Genomic DNA, 15784 nt, shown 5'->3' on the forward strand with positions numbered 1-15784 from the left:
CCCGCCTGAGAGAGGAGATCCCTGCGGAGAGGAAGCTGCCAAGGACTTGCTGCAAGCAGGCTGATTATTTCTGCATACCACGACTTCGCGGGCCACCAAGGGGCCACCAGGATCAGAGAGAGGGAATGTCGACGCACCCTCTCCAGAATTGGAGATATCATTTCCACTGGGGGAAATGCATACAGGAGCACGTCTGGCCATTGGTGCGCTAGCGCGTCCAAGCCCAAGGGTGCATCGTGGTCGATTATGGAGAAGTACAGGGGGCAGTGAGCATTCACCCTGGAAGCAAAAAGATCTATTTGCGCCTCGCCAAATAGATCCCAAATCTGAGCCACTATTGAAGGGTGTAACCTCCATTCTCTCACCAGAGGACCCCCCCTGGAGAGAAGGTCCGGCCCCAGGTTCAGGTGGCCCGGGACATGGGTGGCTCTCAGAGTCAGAAAATGAACACTGCACCATAACAGCAGAGAGCGAGACAGCTGCAACAGGGGAAGAGAGCGTGTTCCTCCCTGCCTGTTTATATAAGACACCACTGTTGAATTGTCCGTCCTGACTAAGACATGCTGGCCCTGCAGGACTGGACGGAAACGCTTTAGAGCTAAGAACACTGCTAACAGCTCTAAGTGGTTGATGTGCAGCTGGCGCTGAGCCGCGGACCAGATCCCTCTCACTGACGCACCCTCGCACAGCGCTCCCCACCCACTTAGGGAAGCATCTGTGGACACCACCTTGCGAAACAACACCCTCCCAATCCGAGAGCCCTGGTGCAGTAGCCCGGGCTCCCTCCAAGGACGGAGAGCTAGCATGCAAGACGCAGTTACCGGCAGCCTCCTCCGGAGGTGACGCGAAGCACACAAACGGTGAGAGAGAGTCCAGCGTTGAAACGCTCTCATTTTCAACAGCCCAAGCGGCACTACGGCGATCATAGATGCCATCATGCCCAACAAGCGCAATATCGTCTGGAAACGCAGTCTGCGTCCCAGCTGAAATTGAGCGAGGCAGCGATGAAACGCGGCCACTCTGTGCTCTGACAACCGTGCGCGGCTGGAAAGAGAGCATATTTCCAGACCGAGAAAAGCGATCTGTTGACCTGGGATTAGCGAGCTCTTCTGAAAGTTCACAGAGAACCCCAGTGTCTGAATGTGTGACAGAACCCGCGACAGCTGCGTCTCCGCCTGTTCTCTGGAGCAAGCCACGAGAGCCCAGTCGTCCAGGTAGGCCAAGATGCGGATGCCCCTCTTCCTGAGGGGCGCTAGCGCTGCCTCGGCACATTTCGTAAAGGTGCGGGGAGCGAGCGACAGCCCGAACGGCAGCACTAGGTATTCGTAGGCTACGCCCTCGAATGCAAACCTCAGAAACTGCCTGTGTTTCGGGTGTATAGCGACATGAAAATAAGCATCTGTTAGATCGATTGTCGCAAACCAATCTCCCGGGCCGACTGCACTCAGGAGCTGTCTGAGTGTTAACATCTTGAACCTGTACGTTCGCAGGTACGTGTTCAAGACTCGCAGGTCGAGGATGGGACGAAGCCCTCCCCCTTTCTTCGGAATGACAAAATAACGGCTGTACCAACCTTTGTCCGTCTCCGAAGCGGGGACCACCCGTATTGCTCTCTTCTGTAATAGCGCCTGTATTTCCTCTCTGAGTACCAAGGCTGCCTCGGGGTTGACAATCGTGTTCACGACTCTTTGGAAACGAGGCGGCTTGACCCGGAACTGCAACCGGTAACCCATGGCAACGGTTTGCAGCACCCACGGAGAGGGGGCGCAAGCGCGCCACTGAGGGAAGTGAGCAGCCAGCCGGCTGGCCTGCAGCACTGACGGCGGGGCGCCGTCGCCCCCCAGTGTGTCTGCAGGGGACTGCATCCCCTGCCTGACCTGGCTCATTTCGCCTGCAGGTTGAGCATTTGAGATTGTTTGAGAGTAAACAACACTCTTTATTGATTGCAACATGGGAACATGTACATTTATACATTTTGTTGGGTGCACCTTTTCCGGGGCATAACAATGAAAAACAGCGGGAACACTCGATGTGGTCGCTTGAACATTCAACACATCTGAACCGTGTGCAGGGGTTATGTGCTTGGGAGACCGCGATAGGGAAGTGCAGCGCCTTCTGGGGCTGACAACCTGAACAGAACTTAAGCGGCACCTCTTGTGCGGCAACAGAGGGGTAAGAGCAGCGTCTCCCTGCTGCCGGATCCCTTCCCCACTCGCAATCACAGCTAGGAGGGCTGAGGCTTCTTCCTCCCGGGCGTCGGGTCCCGTCGGGGGCCCGGGGGAGGGCCTTTGCCCCAGGCCGACTGGCGTGGAGCTCGGGCCGGAGTACGTGCTCTCGCCGGCGGCCCTCCCACTCCAGCAGTGGGCGCCGGTCTCTTGCCAGCTGTCAGAGGAGCGGCGGGCCTGTGAGAGCTAGCAGTGGGCTTGGGCTGGGGCTGGCGTCTGGGGATGATGTCGCGCAGAGCTTCCGTCTGCTTCTTCCTCAGATCGAATCTAGCCTGAATGGCTTCAAGTGAATGTCCGAATAACCCAGCCGCAGACACTGGTGCGTCCAGATACACAGCTCTGTCTCTATCAGGGACGTCGGAGAGGGTCAGCCACAGGTGCCTCTGCGCCACCACTGTCGAAGCCATCCCTCTGCCCAGGGAGAGCGCTGCACAGCGAGACGCACGGAGGATGTAATCCGTGGTGACTCTAACCTCGTTAAGAAGAGGTGACAGCGGGCTGTCCTCCGGAACCAGCGATCCAAGCTCCGCCAGGCACATTGCTTGGTACGTCTGGAGCATGGTGACGGAGCTCATGGCTCGAGCGGTGCCGGCCTGAGCCCGATAAATCTTCTCCAGCTGCGAGGCCGAGAATCTGCAGTGCTTGGACGGCAGAGTTGCGGGGCCACCGACACCATGGTTATGGGACGGGGCCAGATAAGCAGCCAGAGACGGCTCCATAGGGGGTGGGTTAGCTAAACCAGCTCCCTCGGCGCCGTCCAATTCCATGTACTGTCCATAGCCGGGCACAGTGACGCGGGTAGACAGAGGTTTGTCCCATGACGCTGTTAGCTCGCAGAGAAAGTCTGGGAACATGGGGAGGCAGTTTTTGGCCGTTGCGGGCTCCGGTGGAAGGAAAAAACCCGCAAACCGCGACGGCTTCCGAGCTGGTGGAGGAGAGGGCCAGTCCACCTGCAGCTTCTCAGCGGCACGGCGAAACAGGGGGAAAAGAGAGGTGTCATCGTGGCCGACCGGCGCAGCAGCGGCGGCATATTGGGTCGACAATGAGCTCTCCTGCTCATCCTCCGACAAACCATGGATGTCCAGGCCGATGTCCAGCACGTCATCGTCTTCCTGGGGAGCGCTGGCGGGCTTCAACCCAGGCTGAAGCCCGTCAGCGCTCCTGCATGGTTCCGGTCCGTCATCGGCTAACCCGTCAACGTATTCCATGTGGTCAGCCCAGCTAATCGCGGGGACATCGACCTGAAAATTTTCGTCTTCGGACTCGGACGAAGCCGGGGCTCCAGACTCGGAAAGAAGAGGGTCATGCCGTGCGACAGCCGAGCGTCCCAGCACTCTTTCCACAAACGTCACCCGTCTTTCCAGGGTCGAGCGTCGGAGCTGGCGACAAAACGCACAAGCTTCGGGCTCCGTCAACGCTCTCCTAGCGTGGACGATCCCCAGGCAGACAGGGCAGGCATCGTGCTGGTCGCTGTCGTGCAAAGAGAAACCACATCCCTGAGGACAGGGGCGAACAGAAGATTTCTGCTTTGCTCGCTTCGGTTTGGAGTCCATTCCCAAAACGCAAAGCGAAACGCTGCACAAGAAAAACTTGAAAATAGCGCTCCGCGGGCAGCCTACGCACCAGCTGGGCGGTGGAGGCTAACACCAACAGGGGCAGTTAAGCTAGGTTCAAGTTGGCAGACAACGGAGCTAACTAGCAGTAGCTAGCTAGCCCAACTCAGCAGAGGTGTTCTCAGCGAGGTGAAGAGCGTAAGAACTGAGGGATGACGGTGATGGCAGCGGCTATATGTGCGGGCGGGGCCTTGCGCGTGTCATCACACGTCATCTGCCGTAAAGGCGTGAATAAAGGTTTCTTCAGCCAGGACACGCGAGGGCGTGATATCCCATACTTATGTGTTGTACCGAGTGAATCGACTGAAAGGGAACATGTTCTGACTGAGAGATTTCTGGAAAAAATTTAAACGTACAGCTCTGCTATCACTTCCAACATAAGTGAAGACAGGAAAGTAAACAGCAGTGACTTCTGTAGGGTTACTGAAGTTGGACTAGCTGGTATATAAGACTTTAACTGAACAAACACACACATCCACACATGTGCAATAACACTAAGTGCAATAATCCTTTCTGGCATCGTTGTATTTTTACTCAGTTGTATATAGCATTCGTATTCTATTTTTATCTTATTGTATATTTTTATTCTATTTTATTCTACTGTATATAGTATATTATTTTATTCTATTCTGTACAGTTGTGTACTGTATTTATTCTTATTGTATTCTAATTTTTGCGTCATAACTTTTGCACTGTCCACTTCCTGCTGTGACAAAACAAATTTCCCACGTGTGGGACTAATAAAGGTTCTTATCTTATTATCTTATACAATGATGTGCTACATGATCGCTAGCTACACAGCTTTATTGGCATAATATAAACAGTGAAGCTGGAGAATGAATGCTAACTTTTTTCCACTCAGTGGTTCGGGACAAATGCAATCCCATGTCGGGATGCTGTAAACGGACCAAACTTCATTCGGGAGAACAACTGAGATAATCCATCTACGAGGTTAGTCATTAATATACTGCTGCAAGGCTGGGCTATCCGATTGTTAAGTGATGATGTGACGAATCCTACTTCCGGGCCTAAAGTAGTCTGCGTTTAATATGGCTTTTGTGTTGTTAACATGTTTAATGTTATGCATTTTCTTCTATTTAATCTCAAAAAGCTCCTAAAACAGTCAGTGATCACTGTTGACCTCCCTCGGCTTTTATTACCACTAATCATTTATTTAAGCTCAGTTTTTAAAACCTTAGGATGTAACTACAGCCCAGCCCATGCAGCAGTATATGAATGACTAACCTCGTATTGTGGATGGATTATCTCAGTTGTTCTCCTGGCTGAAGTTTGGTCCTTTTACAGCATCCTGCCAGGCGATTACATTTGTTCCTGACCACCGAGAACACTCACGTTAACTTTTATTGAGTGGAGAAAAAGTTAGCTTGTTTATATTATGCTAACATAGCTGTGTCGCTAGCGGTCACGTAGCACATCATTATATACCAGCTAGCCCAACTTCAGTAACCCTACAAATGTCACTGCTGTTTAGTTTTCTGTCTTCATTTATGCTGGAAGTGATAACAGAGCTGTACGTTTTAATTTGTTTCCAAAACCCCGCAGTCAGGACATGCTATATTGTATTTAGATAGAAGCTAGCGAGCTAACTCCCTGCTAACTTCTAACTCCGTTAAATGTCATAAATTCCGTTTTCATGGATGCCTGGATGTTAAACTCAATTGTTACACCTGGTAGAGCAGAACGCTGACCATTTTATTAAAGATGAAAGACTTTAGACAGTTTTTCAACTCTCAGTAATGCCATAGTGATCGTTTGATAAATGGACCTGCAGCGGCGTTTAGGTCCAGACACGACTAGTGACGTCAGACTGAACAACCGGATAGTTACATCCTAAGGCTTTAAAAATGAGCTTTAAAACGAATAGCGGCAATGAAAATGGAGAGAGACCGACAGTGATCACAGACTGTTTTTAGGGGCTTGTTGAGATTAAATAGAACAAGATACAAAGCATTAAAACATGTTAAAAACACAAGAACCTTATTAAGCGCAGAGTAATTTGGGTCGGGAGCAGGATTCAACACGTCATCACTTAAAGACCGGATAGACCTCAGGATGAAGCCAATCAGCTGTAAGCTGTGCACTGGCTGCACCAACCACATACCCACCTTACCCACACTATGCAGATCTTAAATTAAATACAACAGAAGTTGTAACACGGGTCATTTGCAGCATCTGGACTTACTATAATACTATAGTGTAATACAGTTTTGCTTTCTTTCTTTGTCTTCTTTGAGATTTTCACACAGCCTTGACGCCTCTGACTCAGATACAGCATTTTTTTGCAGCAAGTTGGTTTCCTTCCCTTGCTCAGTCTTGTTAGCATTAGCTAGCTTCTCCCAGCACAGGATGCCTTCATGGTGAAGGCTATTACCCCCCCCCCCCCCCCCCATTTTCAGCAAAAGGCAAAAGTTTGTTTGCTTGTCTTTCTCTTTTCTTTAGCTGGTGGGTTTTCTGCATTGGTGGTTGGTTGTGGTTTGTTCACAAAAAGATGATTGATTTTCTTTCTCATTAATCTCTGCTGTCAGTCAGGGCCTTGATCTTGATGTGTCTTGCTTTCATAATTCCCACCATCAAGTAACTGCATGACAAGACTTGGGCTCCCTTTGATAGGATTTTTTTTAGGATAACTGAGTGCATACGAAGTACTGGTACACTAATTTGCAATTCATTTTTTGTTGAGTTGTATATTGCAATACTAATGAATAGTAATGAAAATCCTACGCTACTCCATTTGGTGACCAGAGTTTGAAGAAAAAGGCAGAAAACAAGGTTTGCAGCCAGTATTTCAGTCTTTTTTCAGTATTTCTAGTCTTTTTAATATTTTCTCTTGAAACTATTGTCCTTGTACATAATTTCTCTCAAAGCCACTTGAAAATGGAACACATTCAAACACATGTGAAAACTGCAGAACATGAGATGATTTGGCTAATATGACTTGGAAACCAAAAAGATCAAATGCACAGCAGGGATCAGATCTCAGTATTAGAGATCTGACTAAATAGACTCAGACAATGTCTATTAAAATGGCTGGAGGAGGCTCTCTGAAATGAGACCTGACATCTCTTTTCCACAGTCTGTCAGGACTATTTGGTGGCTAATTTGAAGTCTACAAAATCAGCGTGTGTGTGTATCTTTGAGAAAAAGAAAAAGAGAGTGAGCTCCAGTGGGAGGTTAATATAAGGGGTGACCAGAAAGAGATCCGGTTGGCTGTTATCGGTGCAGTCGGCGAGAGAACAAGCTACCTCTTGGCTGGATTCTCTCTGCAGCCCAAATCCATCCAGGTGCCAGCTAATTAGCTTGGCAAGTACATTGTATTTATATTTAAAGTGGCTGTTGTTGGACTGTCCTTCCCCTCAGGTTGATTGGAGAGGTTTTAGCTTTGATTCACAAGTATACTGACCTTCAGGCTTCTTTGGTTTCATTGGAAGACGCTTAATGTCAGCTTGTCAGTCAAACCTTGAGCTGCAGACTCTGTGACACGTGTTGATTCCTGGATAATCTTTCGTAGTTTGACTCATGATGTGTTGTGACCCTCAGAGGGGTCCTCATTAGGACCAAAACGCTGCATGACCTTTAAGCAGCTTCACCTCCCTCCGCCACCTACGCCCTCACCCAGCTGGGCCCAATTACCTTGCTCATTACCCCCCTTCTAAACAGCACCGGGACTGAGCAGGTACTGTCGCTATCTATGGAGAGCCAATATGTCTGTGACTAAATACAGGGGTGGCAGCATGAAATGAAAATGAGTTCCATCTTGGAGACATGCCAGCTGAAGACTTTTCTCCTCTCACTAATGGCAGGAGATTTTCTTCCCCTCCTTTTTGTCTTCTTTTATGTGGCACTCTTCTTCAGAGACTTTGAATGTATATTTGACCTTTCCGGCTCTCTCTCAGCCTTCTTTATGCTCCTTTTTAGCCATCTTTCAGAAAACCCCGGCTGACAACTAAAATATAAGATGCCCCCTTCGCTGCCATGTTGATGAGATGATAGGATGATCAATGTTTGCAGGATCCTTAATAACCAGACAGTGAAAAGGCGACAGAGGAAGAGCCAGGGAGATGGATGATTATCCTAAAAGTAGCATCCTTAATTAGATAGAATTCTGCATACATTGTGGACTGAGTGGAATCACTGGGATAGATTAAAATACTAATTAAACAGGCCCTTGCCAAATTTGGAGTGTGAGGTGGGGTTCAGCTCTTCAGGGTCATTTGCATAGCCTTCATCTGGGGAAATGGGATTTAAAGGACCTGCTCTCTTTCTCCCTTTAACTGCACTCTTTTTCCTTTCCCCCTCCCATTACCAATCACATTCACATGCTAACCAACTCAATTAATATTATGCTCTATTTTCCCTTTCACTCTATAATTTGGCATAATCTATTAAGGTCCCCTTTGATTTTGTTTTCCAATATAAATGTTTCTATCAAAGTGAGGAAGGGGTGTTAAGCACAGGGAGGCGGAAAAAGTCGGCAGAACGTGTGATCTTGGATGATGGATATTTAAGATTGCCTCACTTTAGTTTGATTTGCATGAGAATATCCTTGGCGAACAAAGCTTTGGAAATAGCATGCCATATTTGATTAGATCAGTAGATCTGAGGATCAAACTCGGGTGGTGTATTAATTACTGGAAGAACAAAGGCAGGAGCTCAAGTTATTGTGTGCTGCGAATCCACAAGCACTTCATGTGCTGTCTGATAATCTTCAGTAGGTCTGGCATGATATGTTTGAGGATAGCGGTACAATCGTTTTAGCCTTGCTAGCTGTTCATCACTTTTCCCCATTATAAAACTGATAGCCTTGATATTTTTACTTTTATATTTGGGGTTTCTCAAAAATTACAGAGTTGACTTCAGCTCTAGTGTGACTATGGATGCATTGAAAACTTAATAAAAACGTAACATACATAAAAACGTCTGGCGTCATTGTAACACACCCAAAGAAAGATTCTAGGTCTGACCAACCGTCTCAGTCGTGGGCAAAAAGATGACAGTCAATAAAATTCTAAAAGATAATTTATTGACAAAAAAATATCAAGAGATAAAAGATAAAACAGTCCAGTGTCCCATTTATGAATCATATAAAAACACACAGTCCCAAGGCCAGAGCCCGCTGTGCCACACGGCCAGTTGCACTCCACGTGTTGCCTTTAACAGGGTTAGAAGTTGTCCTTGGAGACCCACCACCCTGCAAGCATATAGCCAGTGGTCACTCCAGCCTCTGCAACTCTGCTGCCTTTAGGCTGTGGCATATAATAGGCCCTGGCCTGCACAGAGAGACAAAACGACACAGCAGTGTTTGTAGTGTGGGCTATAAGTAGACCAGTGTATCAGTGCAATCAAGTACACCTGCCTCTAATTAGTCCAACCCCATTCCAGCCATTGGCTCACCAAAAATGTGACACACACACACAAAACCACTCCCAACCCAGTGCAACTTCACACAATAATATGGAGCTGAATTAACACAGGCACATTAGTCTACCATGTTACATCATCATCACTGAGTTTTCCCAGTGGTGTAAAAATGGTGCGACAGGTGCGTCAATTAGCAAATGTTAGCATCACTGACTGTAAATAACAGACTGCCTCAGTGACATCACCTGTCAGTTTGTGTTTTCCTGTCTTGAGTATTTTGACCCTGACGACACATTCGCTCTCACACAGTGTAGCCCTCAAACATGCACACGCAACATTTTTCTTGTAAACATGCAAGAAAACCTGAAACCAGCAATTAAGACCAAAATATTTATACAGATCACATGTCAAGTAAAAAGTTTCTCACAGATTTCTATGCAAACAAATTTTCTGATCTAAAGAGTCGCCCCCTGGTGGCCATTAAAAACAATGCATATTTGCACAACCAGAAGTGCCGCCTTTTATATGCAATCTATGGTTAACATACACACCAAAATAGGATATTGAACATTATGCATGCCACAGCTTCATTTTATGCAGTGCATGCAATATGCATAAGCCTTTCAGCTACATTATGCTGCCATATCCTCCCAAAAATCATAGACTCACAGCAGATAACAGCTCTACAGACCAAGTAATCAAATGAGGCATTGCATGGTGAGTGCTATCATTATAAACAGGATGTCTGTTCACATTTTGTATTAATCTTAAATATCATTGCACATCACTGTTAGCATGCTGGAACTATTAGTATTAGCTTATACAATTACTGTGTCCAAGTCCAGTCTCATGCTCCCTCAACTCGGATTTCCTACTCCGTGAGACACAGCAGACCCACCAACTCCAAGTTAGCAATCCAAGATGGCAGCAGTGATTGAATCAGTAGTAAAACTGTAAAACCTTTAAGCTATATTTAGAGCAATGACCAGGCCCTAACTCTGTGTTTTGTCCTTTCTTCTTATGGTCTACTTTTTCTTTTCCCTTCACCCCCAAGCAGATGGCCGTCCCTCCTTGACCCTAGTTCTGCCAGAGGTTTCTTCCTGTTAAAAGGGAGTTTTTCCTTCCCACTGTCGCAAAGTGCTCAATTGTAAGAGGGTCACTTGATTGCTGGTTTTTTTTTTCCTCAGGGTGTTTTTACCTTGCTGTAAAAGGTGTCTTGCGGCGACTTGTTGTGACTTGACACTATATAAATAAATGTAAATTTACTGTATAACAATACAGCCAATACTCCAGTACATTTAGCACTAGAAACTAGGTGTTGTGCATCCTGCATGCTGTATTCAATGTTAAACCACATCAAGTATTTCATCAATGCAATAGTTTGCAATGCACTTTATGGTGCTCTGTGCTACATGTGAAATCCAAAGACCGTGGAAAGTATCCCAAAGTTCAGGTGTGGAAATGTACCTTTTACCTAACCCTAACCTGTTGTTACCTGTTAAAGGCCTACTAATAATTCATTCCTGCCAAAGTACCACAATAGACTGCTGGCTACTGCTGTCTTACCCCAGAGATTGTTTTCCCTTCGCTCTCGATGAAGATTGTCTGGCTCTATGTGTGGGCTGTACATTTTCTATGACCAGTTTGACATCTGACTCAGCCTGATACATCCATTGCATCATTCTCACTTTCACTGTCCACTTGTTCTGCTGCAGGAACTGAAAAATCTGCTACTTTGTCATCCACTGCTCATATTCAACACCTCCTCTGCTTTTGTCTCCCCATGCAGTCCAACAGAAGCAGCAGCTGGAGAAGGAGACGGGCCTGAAGATAGTGGAGGCTGGAGTTAGTGATGTAAGTAAAACTCACTAAAAATATCTGCTATCCAGCTATGTGTGTTTAAAAAGAGAGTGAGAGAGTGGGTGTGCTTAAGTGATTGTGTGCCTTCTCTGTGCTGGGGCTCATCAAACAGGAATAACTCTGATTTCAACTTGTCTTGGCATCCGTATCACACCTGCAGCTTCAGTCGTGCAGCCAAACACTAATCTTTTGCAGCAACGAATTCCAAACACATCTTTTTGAGCCCGCTCCAGTGATTATTGCCCCCTTACTCATTTCCTTTAGGTCTCTAAGAGCTGTTGTCACCATGGAAAAAAAAAAACCAAGACAAAAGCCCCAGTGCATTTTATGAAACTTAAAGTGAGTGTTGATCACGTCTCTGAGCAACAATAACCAGATTATCTTGAGTGCTGTCACTTTGTAGGGAGCACTGAAGCTCCTGTGACATATTCATTGGAAGAAATTAAGAGGAGAGCAGGAGGACTCTCTGGATGATCCAGATGAAAGGAGAGCAAATGTGTATTTACTCAACAGTGATAAATATTCATATGTATCAAAGGTAAGGATCTAATCAAGCACCTATTGATGTGTCATAGCCCTCCATGTTTGCCTGGTAAATGAGTTTCTCTATGAAAATGAGACCGACAGCCTCAGACCCCTGAGCTGCCCTGATCATAAGGCATGCTGGGAGTTAACTGGATGTGGTCTGTGCATAGCAGGACAGTTGCCAATGGCAACAACACACTGTATAGACAAGATCATTTTCCTGCGTTAGTCTCTCTCTGCGCTGTCTCTCTTTTGGTGTCACTGCCTTTCTTCGCCCATCTGCCTCCCACTTATATCTTTTTTAGGACCACAATTTCTCTCATCTCATTCCACATTGTGTCTTCATCATGTTCATCTCAATTATGTCTGATTCATTTTTTATTATTTTTTTTGCTATTTTTTTTTCTTCTCCGTAACTTTTGACCTATTCATTGTCCGCCTCTCCTCGCCTCCTTTTTATTCTTATTCTCACTTAGACTGATTCCTGCACTCGGCTAGCACTGGTACAGGGCTGTGTTTGTCATATTGGGCCTATTTGTAGATAATTAGCTGCAATAATAGCCTCTCCGCAGGAGCCAGGGTGAGGGAGGGAAGGATGGAAAGAGGGAGGGAGGAAAGGAAGGATCTGTCTTCCACCTCATGGGGAGAAAATCAGCGCAAGACTGTTTGGAATTCAGGTAAAGGAAGCACAGCATTTAATACAAATCGTGATTTGGCAAAGTATAAATCCTGAAAACTCACTCAGAGGGTGTTTTTGGGGGGTTTTTTTTATCAGTGATGCTCTAATGTGGATGTGTTGATCTCACCAGTTTGCATCCTGGAAGTGGAGAGTTGAGGGTAAGTTGGGGAAAATAGTAGCTTTTGACAGGAGAGCCTGTGGAGTGGGCCCTTCAAATACATTAGTTGAAAAGGTGTTAAACCGAAAGCCCGCTTTCAGTAAATTTGCACTAAATTGACCACAGTTATGAGTGAATGTGTGCTAGAGGTTGCAAAGAGGGTCGTCTTTAGTCTGCTTATTAGTGACAGAAATAGAAACAGGCTGGGTAAAATTGCTCCGTGAAACCATAAGAGGTATAGAGCTGAAAATTAAGCGGTACCACTCGTCTCCACGATATTCTTTCCTTCAGCTTGTATAAACCCATCACAGCGGTTGGTATCATTAAGTCTTATCACTGACAACTCCCACCCGCCTCCGTTTTTATTTAAGAGGTGACAAATGACAAAACAGCTTAGGAAGATGTCCAGATAGCGCGAACGTCAATAGCAGTAGATGCGGACGAGGATAAGCAAATGTCAAAGTGGAGGAAGGAGACATCAATCAATAGGCCGAGCAATATCTACTGCATTATAGATCGCATAGAAGTTGGCTTACCAAGGAAGGCGGGGGGGGGGGGCAGGAAATGATTACCTTGGTTTTCTTACACAGTGTATGCAAGTGTATTCTTTTCTGAGTATCTTTCTTATTAACAGCTGTTTCCCGAGTGGGAGATGCACGCTCGTGAAAACCCAACAGGCAAATAGAGGTTTCCTCACAGCAATTTATGAGCCTGTAAATGTGTGAAAAACTGAAAGGAAGAAAAGAAGCAAAGTGGAAAAAAATTCACGGTTGACGTGGTCGAGCTCGTACCGACTCCGCCGTCTATATTCATGCCACGCTGAAACCATACAGAGCGAACACATCCACGTTATTTTCAGACTCTTACTACTCTAAGTGTAGAAAATAAACCCCGACAGATCGTACCACGTACTGGCTCCGCTAACATCATCGTTCCTAGAAGGCACACAGAGCTGTGTGACCATCCATCCCCCCATCACCACCCGCCTCCTCGTATCTTCTTCCTCTGCGCAGGAGGTGAGTCACACCCAAAGCTGGCAGCGACCAGACACCATGAAAAGGGGTTGCTTTTGCTGACAGCCGTAGACACAGCATGACTGGTACCAGTAGGGAGAGGCAGGGGAATAAAAGGGAGGCTGAGAATGTTTTTTAGAAGCGATTGCTTGCCAGATGTAAGGTCGAAATACAAATCTAAGGCTTGAAAATAGTAACTTCCAGTCTTTTGAAAAATTGAGCGAACGATGACTAAATCTTACTGCTTGTCAGGCATTAGTTAATTTTTTAAGGGTTCCCTGTAAGAAGTATTTCTCAGTCAATTAGGATCTGATCAAAAACGTAAATCGCAATTAAAGAGTTCGCATCATATGATACGAGTATGCAGAAGCTTTCATCAAGAAAAAAATAATATTTTTTTAAAAATTGCGAGGAAATAACAGTTCTGACAGCTGACATAATTAACACCCATCCAAAGAGGAGCTGAGAAAAAATGCAGCACAGGGCTCCATATCAACATTTTCTTAAATAAAGTTAAATATCCCCAGTATACCTGCTTAATTAGAAATTTCTCAAAACAATCATTCGCAATTAATGCCTAATGACATGTGAAACGTTCTAATCATGTTTTCCCAGTTTTCTGTTCTACTTGTGCCAGTGTTTATAAGAAAACGCACCAAGGACGTAGCTCCACATTCTGCCTGCCTGCATTAGATGATCCCCATGTGATTAAGTTGGTAGTTAAATTGAGATTCATTGACATTTTGACAGCGGTCTCATGTTCCAAATAACTCTGGCAAACTGCTTATGTGAAGAGGTGCTCATTAAGCAGAGAATTCCCTGAGCTACGTGTCAACTGATTATTCAACCACTAAATGTAAATCACATATGGCAGACAGGGAGTCTCTGCGCCGAGGATGTGTGTGTTGTTTATGTGTTTTTTACAGTAAAGGGGTGTATTAATGAAGTGGCCTTACACAACCTCTCACCACTGTTTAGGGCTCAATTCTGCACTTTTTTTCTGCATACTCTTCAGATGTCTGACTCTTTATTTGCACCTGTGTTTTTACATGTTTTTCCATTTTGTTTTTATTTAATAAGTAGATATTAAGAGGTTATATCCTCTCGTGTCAGTCTAGACGCCCAGCGGGAGAATGCCATCATCGTATGATGTCTGAGAGACCACGATATATTTCTAATGAAATGAATAAGTGCTAAGGCACAGAGGCAAAACTCATTTCAGAGAAAGGTCATGTGTAATGATGACCTCTCACAATGGATTTGAAGGCTTTCCTTCCAATATCCTGAACCATAATTAATGCTACATGAGAATTTTCTGACAGACTTCCTGTAAAAAAAAAAAAAGAAAAAGAAAAGAAAAAGGAAAAATACTATATGATACTTTGGATAGTCACCATTAACAGCTGAATGTGTAATTTCGAGTTCAAGTTTGGCCAGTCAGCAGCATCGATGTAACTTTGATCACTTTGAATGGGTTTGATAGTTTTATTATTAAATTAATTTATAATTTTCCTTAACAAATAGATTATTGTGCCACGGCTGAATATTTTAAATTATTCATGTTTGTGTTGTTGTTTCAGTTTCAGTCTTTTTCTTTTAAATTTTCGACATCTCTTTGAATGTGTGGTTGAATAGTACCATTAGTCAGATATGGACCTAGTCGTGCAACCCTATTAAACAGTCTTACAAGTTAATCATACAAGTTAAGCAATAGACTGGAACTTTAAATTATTGTTATAGTGTTCAAACATTTAGTGTTAAAAGACAACAATCCATTTGGAGTTGAGGAAATGGAAAATAAAAGAACTGCAACTGATCACGCAACATAATTTGTGCTGAAATTCAGCTTAACAATGGCAAAATAGCTTACAGTGGCATTTTTTTATTGGCTACTTAGCTTATCTTTATCATAATTCAGACATGGCGGCATGTTTGCAGCTTTCTCTGTGTAACCACCAGAAAATCGCACCACAAACCTGCAAAACCTTTCACAACCTTGTCAGTCTTGAAGGTCATTTGTTCTTATCAATACATTTTATGACACTAAACTAACTTTTGCAACTTTTGCACTGGCTTGCCAACCCCAAAATGTAAGGTTTGTGCCACAGCTGACCTAAATTAACTGTAGTGGTTCTAACAAAAATATTTTATTTAACAAAAATTATTATTTTTTGTTTCTGTCATAACCACTAGTATATGCAAGCTCTTTAAAAGCTTTAAATATCTTAAATAATTAAAGTTTTACTTCCAAAAATATGATTATTGTTATTTTGCATGATTTATTTTCCAAATTGCTATTTCACAAAAAAGCTACAATAATAATAATAATAATA

General features: G+C 44.9%; 1 protein-coding gene across 2 annotated transcripts in view; it reads left to right on the top strand.

The window, feature by feature from the left end:
* ptprn2 (protein tyrosine phosphatase receptor type N2) overlaps window positions 1-15784 on the top strand; it is a 156036-nt gene that overhangs the window by 86377 nt on the left and 53875 nt on the right. For both annotated transcript variants that reach the window (XM_085468240.1, XM_085468241.1), the window contains exon 11: window positions 11007-11071. In XM_085468240.1, coding sequence (XP_085324366.1) covers window positions 11007-11071 — 65 coding nt within the window. The remainder of the gene's footprint in view (window positions 1-11006; window positions 11072-15784) is intronic.

This window comes from Copadichromis virginalis, linkage group LG9, assembly GCF_057382275.1.
Source record: "Copadichromis virginalis isolate Kocher_CV1m ecotype Utaka linkage group LG9, C_Virginalis_male_GT1.1, whole genome shotgun sequence".
NCBI classification, from domain to species: Eukaryota; Metazoa; Chordata; class Actinopteri; order Cichliformes; family Cichlidae; genus Copadichromis; species Copadichromis virginalis.